General features: G+C 32.9%; 1 protein-coding gene across 2 annotated transcripts in view; it reads left to right on the forward strand.

Annotated features, from left to right (window-relative positions):
- LOC126893269 (HEAT repeat-containing protein 5B) overlaps positions 1 to 3,031 on the forward strand; it is a 66,568-nt gene extending 63,537 nt beyond the window's left edge. For both annotated transcript variants that reach the window (XM_050663283.1, XM_050663284.1), the window contains one exon: positions 1,282 to 3,031. In XM_050663283.1, the coding sequence (XP_050519240.1) occupies positions 1,282 to 1,455 (174 nt within the window). In that variant the 3' untranslated portion in view covers positions 1,456 to 3,031. The remainder of the gene's footprint in view (positions 1 to 1,281) is intronic.
- Positions 3,032 to 21,286: the final 18,255 nt, after the last annotated feature.

Below are 21,286 nucleotides of genomic sequence, written 5' to 3' on the forward strand. Positions count from 1 at the left end.
AAACGTTTATGGCTATTAAAAGAGGCGTACGACAGGGGAAAGTGAATGGTTGAGCCTTTCCAAATTCTACGCCACTGGCGAAATTGCTATTTAAGTTCAATTTTTGGATTCTTCAATACGTTCCATGAAAATAATATACTCTTCATTCGTAACGATAAAGTCATTAGTTTTCGAGATATTTGAAGTTAAAATGAAACGACACGGTTATTTTGATCAGTGTATTGTGTCGCTTCATTTTTAATTTCAAATATCTCGAAAACTAATCATTTTATCGTTACGAATGAGGAGTACATTATTTACATAAAAACTATTGCAAAATTAAAAAATTATACTAAATTATCAATTTCGTCAGTGGCGTAGAATTTGAGAAGGGTCAACCAGCGACTATCCCCTGTCGTACGCCTCTGGTAGTAGCTAGAAACGTTTATTTATCTTAATTTAGTAGAGTGTACAGTACCTACACTTTCTGCCAAGTATGAGAAGGATACGCCAAATAGTTTTAAAGTACTAGGTACAAATAATTTTTATATTTTAATCATATGAATCATATCATAAATTAATCAAAATAACTGTGCCGTTTCATATTTAACTTCAAATATCTCGAAAACTAATGACTTTATCGTTACCAATGAAGAGTATATTATTTACGTAGAAAGTATTGTAGAATCTAAAAATGGCACAAAAATAGTAATTTCTCCAGTGGCGTAGAATTTGCGAAGGGTCAACCATTTACCATCCCCTGTCGTACGTCTCTGGTAGTAGCTAGAAACATTTGTTTATCATAATTTAGTAGAGTGTCTAGTAGTCGCACTTTATGCCAAGTATGAAAAGGATACGTCGAACAGTTTTAAAATGCTGAGCAAAAATAGTTTTTAAATTTTTAGATAAAACACCCTGTAACTCAGTAAGGAATAGGAACCATATTTTATTTAAGTGTTTTAGGTTAAATCTTCGTATTTTGTGATAAGGTTTCTCCAGTTACTATATGGACAATTATTAATAAAACAGGGCAGTGGAGGGGGGGGCAAAACCCCTTTTTTCCTATTTAGGTCTCCACATTTTTTTTTAAATTTTTGTTATTATCTGAACTAATTAATGCTCTAATTTTTTGAATATCTTTTAAACAGTTTTAAATGTTTTAAAACAGTTGTGTAAAATAAAAAGCTGTTGCATTTTCAACAATTTCGGGTAAACAAAAAAATGACAGAAAGGTCTGTTCTTTGGATCAGCAATTTATCTATTTTTTATTAAGTAGAGCATACATGGTTTAATCACTTTTAGGAATTCAAGCGAATGATGTTGCATTCTAAGGATCTTCGAATAAAACTGGAAAATGCCATACGAAATCAGCAGACTCAGAAATGCAGAATTAAAAATGACATTAATATTAACCAACAAGTAACTAGTACTACTCCAACGATAAAATTAAAAACAGATTTTAGTAATTTTTCGTAAATAATTTTGTGATTAGGAAATCTTTAATCTTAGCTTTATGTATACCACGAAGTAATTGTAATAATATTATTTTATTTTAATTTTCGATTATTTGTTAATAATTATTCTCTCTATACATTATATAATATTATATATATATATATATATATATATATATATATATATATATATATATATATATATATATATATGTATATGTATATATATATTATATAATATAATTATGACGTATTTAAATTTTTAATGATTTCATTTAACTTGCTACTAATTGACAACATTAATCGTGTAATTCTTCTTCTCCTTGCTTTTTTGTAGACACTTTTTCTATTTTTCGATGTGCCTCCAGTAAGTTGTCATTCCATCGTTTTCGTGGTCTTCCTATTAGGGAACCGTCTCTCGCCGTCCTTACTGCTCTATTTATTGTCATTCAGCTTATGTGGTCGTTCCATTCTATTCTTCTGTTCTTTACCCAGTTATTAATGTTGTCCACCTTACATCTCCGTCGTATATCTACACTTCTAGCTCTATCCCACAGTGTCTTACCACCGATTTTTCGAAGAGTATTCATCTCTGCTGTTTCTAGCATTCTTTTTGTCCTTTTTGTATCAGGTCATGTTTCTGCCGCGTATGCCATTATTGGTCTGATGACTGTTTTGGTAAATTCTGCCTTTCACTTCTTTCCCGATATGTTTATTTCTCCATATTGTTTCATTCGAGCAACCTGCGCGGCTCTGTTTGCTTTATTCACTTGATCTTCCACTGCTGTTTCGAGATTTCCGTAGCTATATAGTGTGATGGCTATGAACCCCATGACTTGTTTTATTATCTGACCCTCCAGCTCCGGTTTACATCTTAGTAAATTTTGCTGTAATAACCATGCATTTTGTGTTTTTTTGGGGAAATTAACATGTTAAATTTTCTGGCGGTTATATTAAATTGATGCAGCATACGTTGTAAATCATCTTCATTTTAGAGATTAGTATTGCATCGTCTGCATAGATGATTATTTTAAGTTGTTTTCCTCTCATTTGGTATCCTTTTTTACTTCTTACTTTTTTTATTATTTAATCCATGATCAGGTTGAACAATAGAGGACTCGGAGAGTCACCCTGTCGTACTCCATTGCCAGCTTCAATTGAGTCAGTTAGTTCTTCTTCTACTTTTACTTGTATTGTGTTGTTCTGGTAGATATTTTCGATCGTTTTAATTATTCCTAAACTCTTGCGTAGAATAAATTGATAACGTCCTTTAATTTGACCCTGTCAAATGCCTTCTTAAGGTACACGAAATAAAAATATGCCGATTTGTTGTATCTTAATGATTTTTCTTGAATTTCATTATAAATTTAGCTTCGGTGTATGATCTTACCGACCTAAAACTTTGTTGTTCTTCTGCTAATATTATAATTTCAGGCTGAACAAGGTTGTAGGTCGGGAAGATCATGTACCGACGCTATATTTATAATAATCGTGTAAATGTATATATGTATGAAATATTTAAGTATGAACTCCTTTATAATTCTGTATTTTACATTTATTTCAACTTTGTATTAATTATATAATAGATTAAACTGAAAGAGTCTTTTTTTACTAATGATCATCAGTTCGATAATCGGACAGGGTACTGAATATGAAAAAAAAAAAGAAGATATATATGTAAGTAATTCATTATCTGAGAATTTGGAATACCAAGAAAATTTGTATCAGTTCAAGCCACCATGATCCACACAGAAGCGCGAGTACGAATCCAAAACCAGTTGACAAATCCCTTTCAGATAACTAAGGGGCTAAAACAGGGAGATGAGCTGTCTCCAACTCTATTTAAATAATAGGTATATGAAATATGTTATAAGAAAAATGTCTGTAAACCCATAAAAATATGTTGTTCAACAAGTCTAAACATATTGTTATGTACGCAGACGATCTAAAGTTGATGTCAATTGTCACACCCTTTTGTTTTTTTCTTGAAAAGAATAGCAGGTATCTTTGATACAGGGTGTATCTCAACCAAAATAGTAGTTGGTGTTTGAACAAGAGTCTTGGTAGTGAAGGGTAAAGTCAGACATTTCTAGAAGTTTACTTTGATATATTACTTGTAAAAAAAATAGAAAACAAACAAGCCAATATGACAATCATAAACACATATATGCACCCCCAGAAAATGATAAAATTGAATTATATGAACAACTCGAAGAATATGAAAGATTACCCAGAAATGATATAGTACTAATGGTTGGTGACTTCAATGCAAAAGTAGACAAAGAAAAACAGTATAAGGAAGTAGCAGGGAAAGAATATATTCATGACGAGACAAACGATAACTGAAGAAAATTATGCCAACTAGCAGCAATAACGAACAGTTACATTATAAGCACGCAAACTTCATGCACAGAAGAGAGAATAAAGTAACATGGCTGATACCTGGCACAACAGATGGCAATCAGATAGATCACATACTAATATCCAAAAAATAAAAAGCAATAATGCACGATGTCAGATCATATAGAGGAGCAAACGCGGACACAGACCATTTTCTAGTAATAGGAGAAATCAAAACGAAGATAATGAAAGCAGAAATAACAAGACAAAACAAAAGAAGATGGAATCTGGAGAAGTTAAAATTACACGAACTAAGAGAACAATATGAGACAACCCTAAAGGAAAATCTAACAATAGCTATTTGTATAACAAGGGAGTAAAGTGTTACTTTTCCTCCCGAGAATGAAGTTTACTGCCCGACGCGTAGCGGAGGGCAGTAATCATTCAAGGGAGGAAAAGGCACTTTACTCCCATGTTATACATATGGTTTTTCCACCTTCCTCAAATAACAAGTCATTTTTTCATTTTTACTTAATTTATTTATGTAACTAACCAACAAAATTTATTAGAACTAAAACTAAAAAGTAGGTACAATATAACTGTCAACTGTCAAATATAAGTCAAATTATTAAGGTAAACATTGTTAAATCAGAATAACAATTTACTGTTTTTTACCATTCTGCAAAATACAGAGTGTTTTTAAATAAACGTTAAAATGTATAGATATATACGTAATAGAAAATAGATATTGTACAGGGCGTCAATAAGTTATATTTCATGAATGAAATACTATGACGTCACTTTTACTTTTCCTCCCTAGGGAGGAAAAATATTTTCCTCTCTAGGGAGGAAAAGTACAACTTTGCTCCCTACAATCAGGTCCGGAAAAGTATACTTTCGGTAGAGGTAGGTGGAAAAAGCAAATAACACATAGGACATATGGAAAAATATAAAAGAATCCATTCTGAATTCAGCTGAAGAGGTGCTAGGACAGAGGGAAATAAAAAGAAGGAAAGAGTGGTTTGATGCAGAATGCGAAATCAAAATCAAACAGAAAAACCAAGCAAGAGATAAATGGATATCAACTAAAGAAGAACAGCATCAAAACCAATATAAAGAAAAAAAGAAGGTAGCTGATAAATGTTGCAAGAACAAAAAAAAACTGTGGATGGAAGAGCTGTCAAAGGACCTAGAAAAGAATAGTAACGACAGCGCCAAACTATTTGGATACCTAAAAGCTCAACAAAGAAAAGGCAGACCAGTAGTTAAAATTGACAATAGATCATGGAAAAACACACTTCACAGAACTATATAGTACATAGATCCAAAGAAAGCCCGGAAGAGGAAGTAGGCGCAATGGAAGACATTAGAGATAATGAAATAGGGATACCAACATATGATGAATATTTAGACAGCATTCAAAAAATGAAACAGAAAAGAACACCTGGTCCAGATGAAATTCCCAATGAGCTAATTAAAAACAGAGGGGAAAAGTTATTAACAAGCATCTATAACCTAATAGTTAGAATATGAGAAGCAGAAGAAATGCCCGAGGATTGGAAAGAAGGCAGAATTATACCAATATTTAGAAAGGAGAAGTAACAACTATAGAGGAATATCTCTAGTGGGTACAACATATAAAATTCTAACAGCCCTCATCAAACAAAAACTCACTCAATTCACAGAGAAAAAATTGGGGACTACCAGCAAGGATTCAGAGAAGGCAGATCCACTACAGCTGCGATCCACATAGTTACACAAATAATCGAAAAATGCCACGAACACAACATAGAACTCCACATCCTCTTCGTAGAGTTCAGACAAGCCTTTGACTGTATTGGAAGAAATAAATTATTTATTGAAATGAAAAATCAAGATATACCAGCAAAATTAATCAGATTAACAAAAATGACCATGGATGGATCTCGATCTAAAATAACAACAGAAGAAGGTAGCACAAAATCAATTGCAATAGAAACAGAAGTGCGACAATGCGATTTCCTGTCAACCACATTATTAAACATAGCAGTAGAAGGAACAGTCAAGGCCAGCAAAATTAAAGGAACTATAGCCCACGCCTCAACACAAATAGTTGCATATGCAGATGATTTAGTTCTTATGGGAAGAGACAAGGAAAGATTAAAAGAAGCAGTAGCAATCCTGGCAAAAGAAGCACGGAAAAGAGGTCTAGAAATTAATGAAGGAAAAACAAAATATCTACTCTGCTCTAGAAGAGAAGAAGGACAAGAGAAATCAAAATAGAAAACTACACTTTTGAAAGAGTCCAAAGAAATACAAAACTGAAAATATACAGAGTTGCAATCAGACCAGTAGTTACGTACTCAGCTGAGACAATGTGCCTCACGGAAAAAGATGAAGAAAAGTGAGAATATTCGAAAGGAAAATCCTCAGACGGATTATGGGCCCGATAAGAATGGACAACGGAGAAATGAGAAGAAGAATGAACCATGAACTAAGAGACATAATGAAGGGAGAAGATGTAGTTCGACTTATTAAAACACGGAGGCTGGGACACACAGAGAGGAGGAAAAACGACCTACTGATTAAGAAGGTCACCAGATGGAAACCAGAAACTGAAAGACCAAGGGGAAGACCCAGAGAGAGATGGGAGGACCAGGTCATGACAGATATCAAAATTCTGGAAGTGAGAAACTGGAGGGAACTATGCACATATCGAAATGAGTGGAAGAAAATTGTAACGAAAGCCAAGTCATACAACAAACCTTGACAACATACAAGTGGAATGCTGAGTGATTCACCGCAATAAGCGAATCAGAGAGCTCTAAGTAGGAGCGGCAAACATTCCACCCGGAATGAAAAGCCCTGATGATGATATTACTATCTGTGGTAGTAACTAGATAGAAAAAGAAATAGTATACTGGCAGCAGTAACTTTGTATAGCATAAAATTGTAACATCTGATAAAATTAAAGCATTACTGTATCAAATTTTGTATTCAAATAATTCTAAATAAATAAAAGTAAAAAATAACGTGTGCAATATTTGATTCAACCTAAAAACATAAACTAAATTCTTCGAAACGGTACGATAAATCACGTTTAATATTTATTTAAAACAAAAACGGGCAAAATACGTTATTGAAAACCGATCTGATGCTGTAGTAGCACATGACACATGCAGAATTTGTTGTTTCTTTCTAACACAGATTTCACATTTGAAATCATTTTAATTTATATCTTTGTAAAAGTTTTTTTGTGGGAGGAGGAAATCTTCAGAAGACCGTCAGAGTAGACCGCAGCACCCCAAGAAACTGGTGTGCTGCCCTCTATACCCTGGTGTGTGGGGTTCAGTGCGCTTGCCCGATTCAGACACCCATGAATCCAAGTGAATCAATCGTGAAAACACAACTGCCTACCCACTAAAACTCCCTCATTCCAGCCGCGGACACCCCGTACGTATTTTTAGCAAACGTTACTTCAGCCGACCCTATCTCTACTCCATGTCGGTGGAGCCGACTATGAGGAGTAGTCATTCTTTTAATTTGTTCCAGAAGTAAAACATTGAGTACTGTGTACAGAAGAAAAGTATGAAAAAAGTTAAAGTAAGTGTACATATCTAAGATAAAAATAAGTAGGTATTCATAAAACAGTGTAAAGATAAAAGTGTATAGATAAAAGATGTATAAGTGAAATAAGGGATAAAATATCCTTAATAATATCTTCTGTCACTCTCTCATCTCCCATCTTAGATATCGCTCTCTCTCTCGCGTTTCCTTTTTTTATTATCTCTGTTATTAAGTCTACCATCAAGTTGAAGGCTTTTCATGGCTCATGGCATTCATTATTGTCTCTGGTGTTGTCTCTCCTAGTTTTGTTCTCATACACAATGGTCTGCGTCGTCGCGCACTCCACATTCCATACATAAGTCATCTTCAGTTTTCCTTATGCGATATATGTAAGACCTGAATGAGCCATGCCCGGTCAGGAGTTGAGTAAAAGACTAATTTGTTCTTTTAAACCTACATATGGTACCACTCTTTCACATCTGGAATTAGTGTCTTCGTCTATTGTGCTTTTTCTATCTTCGCCTCGCATTCTCGTTGCCAGTCGTTTAGCATTCGTTCTCTTACCTCGGCTTTCACCCCTATTAGGTGACCGTTATCATTGTCGTATATGATCTTACGTTCTTTTGCTAGGAGGTGAATGGGAAGCGTACCCGCAATCACCTGTAGGGCTATCATCGATGTAGTCCGGTATGCACTTACTACCTTCAGGAGGGGTTTTCTTTGAGTTCTCGTTAATGTTTCCTCATATTTTTTGAATCTCGGCGCTTGAAGCTATACAGGTGCCCCATATAGGAGGGTGGATTGTACTATATACCTGGAGATACATTTTTCTTTTATAGGTACTCGGTCCGCCTATATTTGGCATAATCTTTGTCATAGCAGCGATTCTCTGTTCAGCCTTCTGAACTACATTTATAAGATGTTTCGTGTATCTCAAACCTGAATCAAGGTGTATGCCCAGATATTTAGCACAGTTACTCGGTTCTATAAAACTATCATTTAAATCAAAACTCAAAGTTGGTCTCTTTGGTCCATTTAGTACTACTATATCTGTTTTGCTACTTGCCAACTCTAGGTCATTCTCTATCATCCACCTGTTGACTTTTCTGTAACATCTTGTCACCTTATCTTCAATATCCTCAATTATGTTAGACTCTATTAGGATTGCAAGGTCGTGTGCATATGCTATGGCGTAGTTGTCTTGCCCATATAGTCTATTTCTAATACCCCTTTGTACAGTACATTCCACAGAGTAGGTCCCAAAGCGGACCCTTGCGGTACTCCTGATGAGAGTTGCATGTCTGTATTATATGCTACTTTTAAATATCTGTTTGCCAGGTATTTATTTATGATGTAGTCTGACACTCCTGCCACTTCGAGCTTCGTTAGTATGTGATGCCAATTTGGAGAACGTTCTTCACGTCGAACATCACGAAAATGGCTCATCTTTTTTCCGATCTTTTTACAATGTCAGAGATCTTCTTCACCGCATCTATAGCCGATCTGGCTTTTCTAAAACCGTACTGCCTATTTGAAATTTTTCCCAGAACTTGAAGTTCTTCTTCAAGGCGTTTCTTTATAAGACCTTCATAGAATTTTCCTATGCAATCTAGTAAGCATAGAGGTCTACATGAGTTGGCTTCGTCTGGGTTCTTTCCTGGTTTTGGTAATAATACGAGTCTCGCCAGCTTCAGTTTATCTGGGAATTCTTGCGTGTTCAACAATTCATTGAATACTCTGCGCATCACTTCGGGTTTCTCTTTTACTACCAGTTTTATCGCTTCTGGCGTTACTTTATCCTGGACCTGGTGCTTTTCCTGCCTTTATACTTTCTGCTGCTTGTATGATCTCTTCAGTAGTGAACTCTGCAGGTCTAATAATTGTTTTCTATCCGTAGGAATGTGTTGTTGGGCTTCCTTGGAAATAGAGTGTTCGCTATTTCCATCTTTCGTTTTGCACAAAGGTTATATGGGGCCTCGAACCTTAGACTTTTCATGGCAATCTTATATGTTTCGACCCATATGTCTTCTTCCAGCGTGGCACACAAATCCTGCCAACATGTGCGTTTAGCCGTTTTAATTTCACTACTTAATTCTTTTTTGGCTCTCTTATGTTCTCTCCTGTTTATGTTCTTCTTGGTTCCTGTGCCTTTGTGCTATTCGCCTGCGTCTTAAGCATTCCTCTCGCTTATTTTGGATTTGGTTATTCCACCATTAGGGTATATTTTCTCGGAACTCATTAAAGTTAATAATTTCTTCTTGTAGGTTATTTATTTCTGTTTTAAATTTTTCTTTATCGAATACTGTTCTTTTCCTGCCGTATTTGTATGGGTGAAAGGTGAAGAGGTTCTCGTCCAGTACATCCCCAATCCCTGATCTTATTGCCAACACCATTGCTAGCTATGGTGACATATACAGCGTGTCTACTTAAGTTGGAAACATATGGGAAACTTTTTTATTATTAATTTTACGAAAAAAAGTTATGCTGTATAAAAAGTTCTGCATGCCCCAAAACCTAAGATTCAATCATCAGATATCAAAGTTTCTCAATATTATACGAGGTATGTCAAAAAATATGAATTTCGGTCAAGGGTAAAGTACCTTTATTTCTCTCAATTTCGAAAATTCTTATGATAAAAAGTTGTTTGGAATTAAAAACTAAGATCAAATATGCAATTACATGCTTCTAATTGAAAAAAAAAATTTTTTCTCAAATTTATGGATACCCAACATCGTTTTTAATTATTACAAATATGATAACTCGTTTATTATTCATTTTACGAAAAAAAGTTATTCTTCATAAAAAGCTTTGCATGGTCTAAAATCTAAGACACAACCATGATATATCAACTTTGATTAATTTTATACGAGGTGTGTCAAAAAATATGAAATTCGCTCAAGATTATAGTACCTTTATATTTCACAATATTTCAATTAGAAGGATGTAATTGCATATTGAAACATAGTTTTTAATTCTAAACAACCTTGTTAATAACCGTTTTCAATATTGTGAAAAATAAAGGTACTTTACTCTTGAGTGAAATTCATATTTTTTGACATACCTCGTATAAAATTACTAAATTGTGATATCTGATGATTGCATCTTCGGTCTTAGGATATACAGAGCTTTTTATAGAGAATACCTTTTTTCGTAAAGGTAATAATAAAAGAGTTATCGTATGTGTAATAAATAAAAACGAAGTTAGTATCAATAAATTTGAGAAAAATTTGGAAAATATTTTTTTCCAATTAGAAGCATGTAATTGCATATTTGATCTTAGTTTTTATTTCCAAACAACTTTTCATAATAAGAATTTTCGATATTGAGAGAAATGAAGGTACTTTACTCTTGAACGAAGTTCATATTTTTTGACATACCTCGTATAATAGTGACAAAATTTGATATCTGATGATTCAGTCTTAGGTTTTAGAGCATGCAGAACTTTTTATAAAGAATAAGTTTTTTTCGTAAAATTCCCCCTCCCCATTTTAACTCATTTATTTTTAGCATTTAAGCCAAACGCTCGGACAGGTCAATTTTTAAAATAACCATAGTATATTATAGCATCAATGTTTCGAACTTTACGCAATTCATCTTCAGGTGACAGTCATAACTTTGATTTTTTTAAATGGGAAAGTACATCATGTGACATCTCATTTAAAAGCTTTTTAAATACTGATTACAAAAATGTATAGTAATACTTGGGCAAAATTTAGGTCAAATGCTTTTTAAATGCATTTATTTTTTTCGAATCGTGAGAAAACTAATGAGTATTTTAATGAAAAATTTAAACGCAGAATGAAAGATTACATTATTACTGAGGGCCGAAAGTCTCTTAGAATAAACAAAAAGTTTCTTTTGAATGGTATATTTGAAATTAAAAATCATACTAAATTTTCTCTTCGTTTTCACCCCTGTAACTTATTAAAATAAACATTATAGAAGTTTTTAGGGATTTTCGGCCCTCGGTAATAATGTAATTTTTCATTCTGCGTTTAAATTTTTCAAAAATTCTTATTAGTTTTCTCAGGATTCAAAAAAAAATGAATACCTACATTTAAAAAGCTTTGGACCGAAAGGACCCCGCCGAAACCTTATGGGAAATGGCTCTCTGTCAAATGCTCTGAGACATTGGGTTCTGGTAGTCCTTGATGTGTAAAACAAAAGACTCAATGGGCGCGTAGCTCCAAAAATCATGGTTTTAAGATATAAGCCTCTGAATTTATAGGTACAGTGAGGACGTTTGAGTTGGAATAAATTCATTTCCTCGAGAATGGGCGACTCTGGAGATAAATTACAAATCAGGTCGATTTTTATTTTTAAATTATAATTTTTTGGCATATATATCATACTAGTGACGTCATCCATCTGGGCGTGATGACGCAATCGATGATTTTTTTAAATAAGAATAGGGGTCGTGTGATAGCTCATTTGAAAGGTTATTAAATTCTCTATTCAATAATATAAACACTAACAATATTATTTATACAGGGTGCCCAAAAATTTTTTTTGACTTAAATTAATTGAGACAAAAAGAAGAATGTATATAATTTATTGAATTCGAAATACATTTTACTGTTGTCCGAAACCAGGAAAAAATGTTTATTTGATAAATAAATATTGTTTTTCGCTTAAATTCAATATTAAAGCTGAAACCCACCTGCCTCTTAGCAGTTTGAACATTTAATTTAAGCGAAAGGGGTCGTGTGATAGCTTATTTGAAAGGTTATTTAATTCTCTATTCACTAATATAAACATTAACATAATTATTTATACAGGGTGCCCAAAATTGTTTTTGAATTAAATTAATTGAGACAAAAAGAAGAATGTATATAATTTATTTAATTCGAAATACATTTTACTGCTGTCAGAAAACAGAAAAAATGTTAATTTAAAAAATAAGCATTGCTTTTCGCTTAAATTAAATGTTCAAACTGCTAAGAGGCAGGTGGGTGGCAGCTTTAATATTGAATTTAAGCGAAAACAATATTTGTTTATCAAATAAACACTTTTCCTGTTTTCGGACAACGGTAAAATGTATTTCGAATAAAATAAATTATATAGGTACATTCTTCTTTTTGTCTCAATTATTTTAATTCAAAAAAAATTTTTGGGCACCCTGTACAAATAATTATGTTAATGTTTATATTATTGAATATAGAATTGAATAACCTTTCAAATGAGCTATCACACGACCCCTATTCATATTTAAAAAAATCATCGATTGCGCCATCACGCCCAGATGGATGACGTCACTAGTATGATATATATGCCAAAAAATTATAATTTAAAAATAAAAATCGACCTGATTTGTAATTTATCTCCAGAGTTGCCCATTCTCGAGAAAATGAGTTTATTCCAACTCAAACGTCCTCACTGTACCTGTAACTTCTTCAGAGCATTTGACAGAGAGCCATTTCCCATAAGGTTTCTGCGGGGTCCTTTTGCGCAAGTATTATACAGGGTGATTTTAGCCACCTTTGAGCTTCACCTTACAAAATTAGTTAGAATGTTACAGGGTGTTCGATAACACAGTGGCAGACCAAACTTATGTTTTTTTAAATGAAACACCCTATATTTTATTTTAAATTCGAAATCCTGTTAACTTCTCCATCGCAAAAATATAAAGGTTTGTTATGTTATACAGGGTATTTACAAAGTTATAACCAATTTTATATGAAAATCGTAACAAGTTCAACTCCCTGTATAAATAAAAATAAGCAAAACAACAATGGTTTATTAATGCCAGAGTTTTTAACGTATTGTCAAAATTTTCAAGAATGGTCGATATTGCTAATTTTCTTTATATCAAATACAGGGTGAGTCAAAACGCAAGTACATTATTTTCTCAGTAATTTTAAATGGAACACCCTGTATTTTATATCACTATTGAAAAGTACCATTACCGTAGTTTAATTTTTAGATAACATTCCCTATGTCTAAATTTATTAGTTTTCGAGATTTTTTATTTTTCAATGGACCAGTAGCGTGGCCACCCAAATCACCAGAATTTAATAAACTGGACTGATTTTTTTGGGGTTACGTTAATAATGAAGTTTATAAAATACCTCCAACAACAAGGGATGAGATGAAAAATATAATACAAAGTGTATATGTGTTAATTTACAAATGCTCCGTAGAGTAAGTAGCTCATTCAATGATCGTTTTTAGGCGTACATAAATGTGTTAGGAGATAATTTTGAACACCTTATGTAATTGAATATTAAAAATATTTTATTAAAAGTAGCTTCTAATTTTTTCAAACATTTTTTTTTGCAAAATGTATTACTGATAAATTATGTTTCGTTCTTTATTTGTTACAATGTTACATTTACATACAAAAGTAGTGTTTAATTGTCTTCACAAAATATTGTATTTTGTGTTTGTGTGTTTTTTTGTAAAATTTATTACTAATTTTCTTTGTTTATTTGTTGCATTTACATAAAAAGACAGTTTTTAATTGTTTCAAAAATGTTGCATGTAGTGGCTGTGCTTTTGTTTGTAAAATGTATTACTAATAAATTATTTTTATTTCTTTATTTGCTACAACGTTACATTGATTACCGGATTGATAATCGGTAATCTTCAATTGTCAATTTGTCAATAAATTTAAACACCTAAAATAATTTGCTCTGAAAAATGAAAATATCTCGAAAACTAATAAATTTGGGCATAGGGAATGTTATATAAAAATTAAAGTACGCTAATGTTACTTTTCAATAATGATATAAAATACAGGGTGTTCCATTTAACATTACTGAGAAAATAATGTGCTTGCGTTTTGACTCACCCTGTATTTGATATAAAGAAAATTAGCAATATCAATAATTCTTAAAAATTTTGACAATAAATAAAAAAATATGGCATTAATAAACCATTGCTGTTGTGCTTATTTTTATTTATACAGGGAGTTGAACTTGTTACGATTTTCATACAAAATTGGTTATAACTTTGTAAATACCCTCTATAACATTACAAACCTTTATATTTTTGTGATAGAGAAGTTGACAGGATTTCGAATATAAAATAAAATATAGAGTGTTCCATTTAAAAAAAACATAAGTTAGGTCTGCCACTGTGTTATCGAACACCCTGTAACATTCTAACTAAATGTGAAGCTCAAAGGTGGCTAAAATTTTTGTTATTAACTTTTATTGCTATCTATTACTATAGCGGAGCTATTGAGCTTTACCCTACTAATCAATCACCCTGTACATTTTTGTAATCAGTATTTCAAAAGCTTTTGAATGAGGTGTCACATGATGTACTTTCCCATTTAAAAAAATCAAAGTTATGACTGTCACCTGAAGAATGATCGGTTAAAGTTCGAAATATTGATGCTATAAATGCTATAATATACATACTATGACTATTTTAAAAATCGACCTGTCCGAGCGTTTTGCTTATGTGCTAAAAATAAAATACAGTAAAACGTCAATAATCCGGATTAATTGGGACCGGACCCATCCGGATTATCAAATTATCCGGATTATCGAAATTACCTCAAAAAAAGGCCAGTACACATTAAAGTACAACAAACGTTTTAAAATTTTATGTTTTCTCTTGTACAGTAAAGTGTCTAGAGGTGAAATTAATCAAAACATTTTTTTATGTTTAAACACTGTATTGTAATTAATTTATAATAGCACCATGTGTACAGTAAAAACATGTCACTATTTGGGCTTTTAAAAAAATGTGTAAAATATTTTTGAACTGCGGTAGAGGTTCGTTTTTCGCAGCGAAGTTCTTAATTTATTTTAAAAGAATCAGATATTTTGCTAGATACAAATCCGGATTATTGACGGTCCGGATTTTTGACGTCCGGATTATCGACGTTCTAGTGTAAGTCAATATGGGGAGGGGCTAACACTTATTCCAGCGCACTGTATGACTTTTCGATGTACCTCTCACAAAGGTTTGTTTTCCATTGTTGTAACACTATGAGGTCCGCCGCGGAGATCCACTCATTCCAAAATTCACCCCTCTCGTCATTTCGGAGGGATCCCCATAGATTGGACTTTGCATTTATGTCTCTGGCTACTAAAAAATGTTTCTCCCTCTGTGTCGTGTCGATTATATTCTCCGCGTGTTGTCTGTAACGCTCTCTAGTAATATTTGGGAAAATATGGCATGCTATTATGGTTATTTTGTCGATTTTTATTGTTACATACCCCTCTTTTCTTACTATTTTATTGATGCACACATTTTAATTTAGTATTTTTATCGCTTTAGGTTATTATCATATATATCCAGCCTTTATTCGTAGCTATTCTCTTATTACGTTCTGGGACAATCAAGAGATCTGCTTCTATGTCCAAGGCTTTCGCGTCAATTAAGTCGTGTGTTATCTTTGCACACATATCCTGGTGCAGATATCGGTTCAGACCATAACCCTCTAATAGCTGACATCCAAGTGAAGCTCAAAAAAGTCGAAGAAAGCCCCAAAACACCAAAATTACATATATCAGCATCCAACAAAACGCTAATAGAAAATGACCTGAATAATCAGCTAAAGAATTCAACAAATGAAAACAATACAGAAATATGGAACACGTTTAAAGATCTTACCTGGAAAGTAATGGAAAAATATACAACAACGATGCAGAGGCACAAAAAACAACAATGGATGACTGATGAAATCCTGGAATTGATGGAGCAGAGAAGAAAACTGAAATATAACAAAACAGAATACAAAGAAAAACAGAAACTAATTAAACAAAAAATAAAGGTAGCTAAAGAAAAATGGATGGAGGATAAATGCGAGGAATTAGAAACGTTGAATGAAAAACATGATACGTTTAATATGTTTAAAAAAGTTAGAGAAGTAGCTGGTCTTTATTATAAGAAAACTCCACATACTATAACCGATTCGTCGGGAAAAATGATAATAGATGAACACGAAATTCGAACTACCTGGTATAATTATATAAATGAACTGTATAATGATGATAGACCCGAAGAACTGGACACTTTAGATGAAGGTGAAGGACCAGAAATACTAAAATCAGAAATACAACATGCTATAAAATTGGCAAAAAACAAGAAAGCCGTTGGTCCCGACAACATACCTACAGAAATGTTAAAGCTCATAAATGAGGAAAACATTGGAATACTAGTCAAACTTTTCAATGATGTTTATTCGACTGGTGATATCCCTGAAGATTGGTTAAAGTCCGAATTCATAACCCTACCAAAAAAACAACGTCCGAAAAACTGTAGCGACTATAGAATGATAAGCCTTATGAGCCACACCTTGAAAATCTTTCTACGTATCATCCACAGTAGAATCAGAGATAAATGTGAAGAAGACCAGGATGAAACACAATTTGGCTTCAGAAATGGACTGGGAACCCGGGACGCACTCTTTGCACTAAATGTGTTATTGCAGAAATGCCGAGATCAAAGGAAAGACGTCTTTGCTGTATTTATTGACTATGAGAAGGCCTTTGATCGAGTACAACATCACAAATTAATTAAAATATTAAAGGATAAAGGAGTTGATACTCAAGATGTGCGAATCATAGAAAAATTATACTGGCGTCAAACAGCGACAGCTTGCATAAATGGAAAATCAACAGAAATATGCAAAATACAAAGAGGTGTCAGACAGGGTTGTATACTGTCCCCACTGTTGTTCAATTTGTATTCAGATAGAATATTTAAGGAAGCGCTGCATAATTTGGAATGGGGTGTGAAGGTTAATGGAATTCTGATAAACACAATCAGATATGCAGACGATACAGTTATTTTAAGTGATGATATGAATGGATTACAACACCTTTTAAATGCCATTGACACAGTGGGAAGAGAGTTTGGCCTAAATATAAACTGTTCAAAAACAAAATACATGGTATTTAGCCGTTTGGCCCATCAAGATTCACGTTTATATGTTGATGGTCATATAATTCAAAGAGTACCCAGTTTTAAATATCTTGGTTGCCATATTACTGAACAACTAGATCCAGATAAAGAGATAAAATGTAGAATCGAGATAGCCCGCACCACATTTTTAAAAATGAGGTCATTCTTCTGTAATGATACCTTGCAACTTCAACTTCGAAAGCGCATGATTAAATGCTACATTTGGTCAGTCCTCTTGTATGGTGTCGAAGCATGGACATTAAAAATATCCACCATTAACCGTTTGGAGGCCTTTGAAATGTGGCTGCACAGACGTATTCTGAAAATACCATGGACGGCTACGCTGACAAATGTGGCAGTCCTTAAGAGAGCAAATGCTACCCGCGAGCTGCTTGATAACATCAAATATATAAAGATGGCCTATTTTGGACACGTAGTAAGGGGAGACCGGTATAATATTCTTCAACTTATTATGATGGGTAAAATCGAAGGACGCAGAGGAATTGGTAGAAAGCAGGCCTCTTGGTTGAAGAATATCCGGAAGTGGACAGGAATAAAGAAAGCAGAACACCTATTTAGAATAGCTCGAGACAGAGACAGTTTCGCCATGTTAATCGCCAACGTCAAGGGGACTTGATAGGGCACGTTAAGAAGAAGAAGTTATCTTTGCTCTTCCGGCGTTGACTTGTAATATTTTTAGTCTCTTTGTCCTTATCGCAGCCATTTTTAAATATCTACCACTAGCTTATTAGGTCACGTAGATGGGTTATGACTTATGGTGTCTATTATTGTGACTATCCAATGATAATAATTATTCTCTGGACACTATATCCGGCGACAATTCGTTCACCTTCTGAATTGTGGTTTCAGGAATCTTGGTAAAACGGGTTGCATAATTCCGATACATTTACTAAAATAGTAAATATAGCGAGCACGCCCTTGTGGTAGATCAATTGAAAATACTTTTACGGTGCTTTTACTTTTAATAAATTTGAAGAAAAAAAATATACATAGCGCTATTTCACATTATAAGAATTTTAACGTGCGAGGTTTAGAGAACGCACGACGACATTACATTACAATGGTGGCTCATGTAATCATATGGAGCCTTTCTCACTAGACGGTGGTTGGAACGTTCGGTAAAGTCGCCGTGTGTATGCCGTCCCTCGCTTACAATAACAGACGGCAGCCGTGCCGTTTTTAAGCACCCAGTAGCATAGGGGACTTAATGCATCCTTTTATATGATACTGTCGTTCAGTCGCACGAAGGTAGTTTCTTTGGTTATTTGGTACATTATTTACACTTTGTGGCTGTTTGAAGTAGGTGCATATTTTTTATATTATGATGTCTCAGATTGATAGTGAAATATTAATAACATTAATTGAAGCGAGACCTGTTCTTTGGGACAAAACAATAGAAATATATTTATAAAGATAGAAACTTGACGAGAAATGCTTGGAATGGTGTATGCCGTGCACTTAACAGTGAATTTGACGAATTAGGTGATAAAGAAAAAACATATTTGGTAAGTACAGCAAAATTATTTATATGTTACTGATAACAACAATAATTAAAACTGCTAAGTATATTACAATAAACTTTATTTTACATAGTTGCAATTAACGTTGAGTATAGAGGGTGTTCCATCAATATGTGTGAATATAAAAATATATAAATCGTATCTTGGTGCGTTAATAGGATGGACTCAATGAATTCGGTTCCTCTTATTTCTCTTTCTTCGACGATAAAGTAACCACAACGCTATAATTTGATTTCGCTCCATATAATATAACAATACCTTTTATTCTACGAAATTATATTTAGTTTATAAAGTAAACGACTCGGTGAAGACTGGAGTAGGGCGGCGGTCACGTCTCTTGTCAAATTATCTAAAAACAACATTTAAAATGAGGGGAACACAATTTAAAAATGAGTGGATGACAGAGGGTCTTTTAAATTCTGTACATGAAAAAAATAGATTGTAATGTTGCTCTGAAGCTGTTTCCTTGTGAAATTTTTGTAATAAACTATTCTAAATGGGGAATACGACACAATTTAACTAAACAAATAATTTTATTAACGTTTCGACGCCCAAATCGGATGTCGAAACGTTAATAATAGCTATTTGTATCACAAGGGAGGAAAGTGCTACTTTTCCTCCCGAGAATGAAGTTTACTGTCCGACGCGTAGCGGAGGGCAGTAATCATTCAAGGGAGGAAAAGGCACTTTACTCCCACGTTATACATATGGTTTTTCCACCTTCCTCAAATAACAAGTCATTTTTTGATTTTTACTTAATTTATTTATGTAACTAACCAACAAAATTTATTAAAACTAAAACTAACAAGTAGATAGAATATAACTGTCAACTGTCAAATATAAGTCAAATTATTAATGTAACCATTGTTAAATCAAAATAACAATATACTGTTTTTTACCATTCTGCAAAATACAGAGTGTTTTATAATGTTTTAAAATGTATAGATACTTACGTAAAAATGTAAGATATTGTACAGGGCGTCAATAAGTTATATTTCATGAATGAAATACCATGACGTCACTTTTACTTTTCCTCCCTAGGGAGGAAAAGTACAACTTTGCTCCCTACAATCTGGTCCGGAAAAGTATACTTTCGGTAGAGGTAGGTGGAAAAATAATTTTTTTTAGTTCAATTGTGGCTTATTTAGCATTTAGAATAGTTTATTACATATATTATATGAGCTAATCCAAGATCCCACAAATAACTTCGTAGAACAACGATTATAAAAACAAATTAAGACTTTTAATTAAAAACATAAGAAATAATAACTGACAAAATAGAAATTGCAAATGAATTAAATACGCAATATAGTACATTAGGACAAAAGTATGGACAAAAAATACCCATTTGTAATGATACATATCAGACAACGTATCATGTACCTACCTCAGCCACAAAGTGTAAATAAGAATAATATTTATACCAAACAACACAGCAAAATATCTTCGTGCGACTCAATTCTTATTGAGTGAAAAGGACAAGTGCGTCAAAACTACCGCACGAGAAAACTCTCGCAAGTTCAAAATTCTTATAATGTGAAACAGTCCTAGTCCAGGGCGCATCTGTTTTGAGATGGACGTTGAGAGGTGACTCAAATTTTTTTGCAGAAATTGCTTGAAAATAAATCAAATAATAATATTTGAGTTATCCTCCCTCTCAAAAAGGTCCGGAACATTGTTTAAATAATCAAAATGTCAAAAATTAAAGGAAAAATTCGATTTTTTTCTTCGTTTTTTGATTATAACTTTAAAAGTATTCATTTCCGAGAAAAGTTGTACTAACATAAAAGTTGCGTAATTAAATTTCCTACAATATAGAATCGGTTAAAAATTTAAAAAATAGTCACCCTAGTTGCAAAATAGCAATAATTGCGAAAAAACCATACAAAAATAAGTATTCGCATTTTACGTTTTTCAACCATTTATGCTACACTTTAGGACCTTCATATTTCACCCAGAAAAACTCTATGATACAGTAAAACAATACTGTAAATTTCTTTAAGATCGGTTTAATAGATTTTGCAAAATAAATTTTGCAATCCAGCTTTCGCAAAAAAAATTCATTTTTTCAAAATGTTACAGGACTGAAAATAAAGCAGATAGCAAGTTGAATTTTTTTTTGCTTATAGAAGTTTACTGTACCTTTCATTTGCAATTTTCATAATTAAAATCGATTAATTAGCACGGCGTCAGAAAATTTTTGAAATAAACAATAATTTTTGGTGCTACGCGCAGGACAGCGGTGTTCGATTCACACAAGTTGATTTCCACCAAAATTTCTTCCAATCTTTATATAATATATTATTTTCTTACTCTATATTTTGTTGTATTTTAATATTTTAATTCCACAAAAATCAAACTAATTTTATTATTGTTTGTGAAATATTGTTTAAACAATTGCATATGTTTAAAAATAATAAACTTTTATTATTTAAGTTAAAATATATGAACAAAGAAAGTTTTTGCTAATAAAAGTGTTATTTCAAAGGATAGAGTAGGTGTTTTTATTTTGCAATAAACAAATTTATTTATTTATATCGAAATATAATAAAAATTAAAATGTAT

This window comes from Diabrotica virgifera, chromosome 10 (assembly GCF_917563875.1).
Source record: "Diabrotica virgifera virgifera chromosome 10, PGI_DIABVI_V3a".
Classification (NCBI taxonomy): domain Eukaryota; kingdom Metazoa; phylum Arthropoda; class Insecta; order Coleoptera; family Chrysomelidae; genus Diabrotica; species Diabrotica virgifera.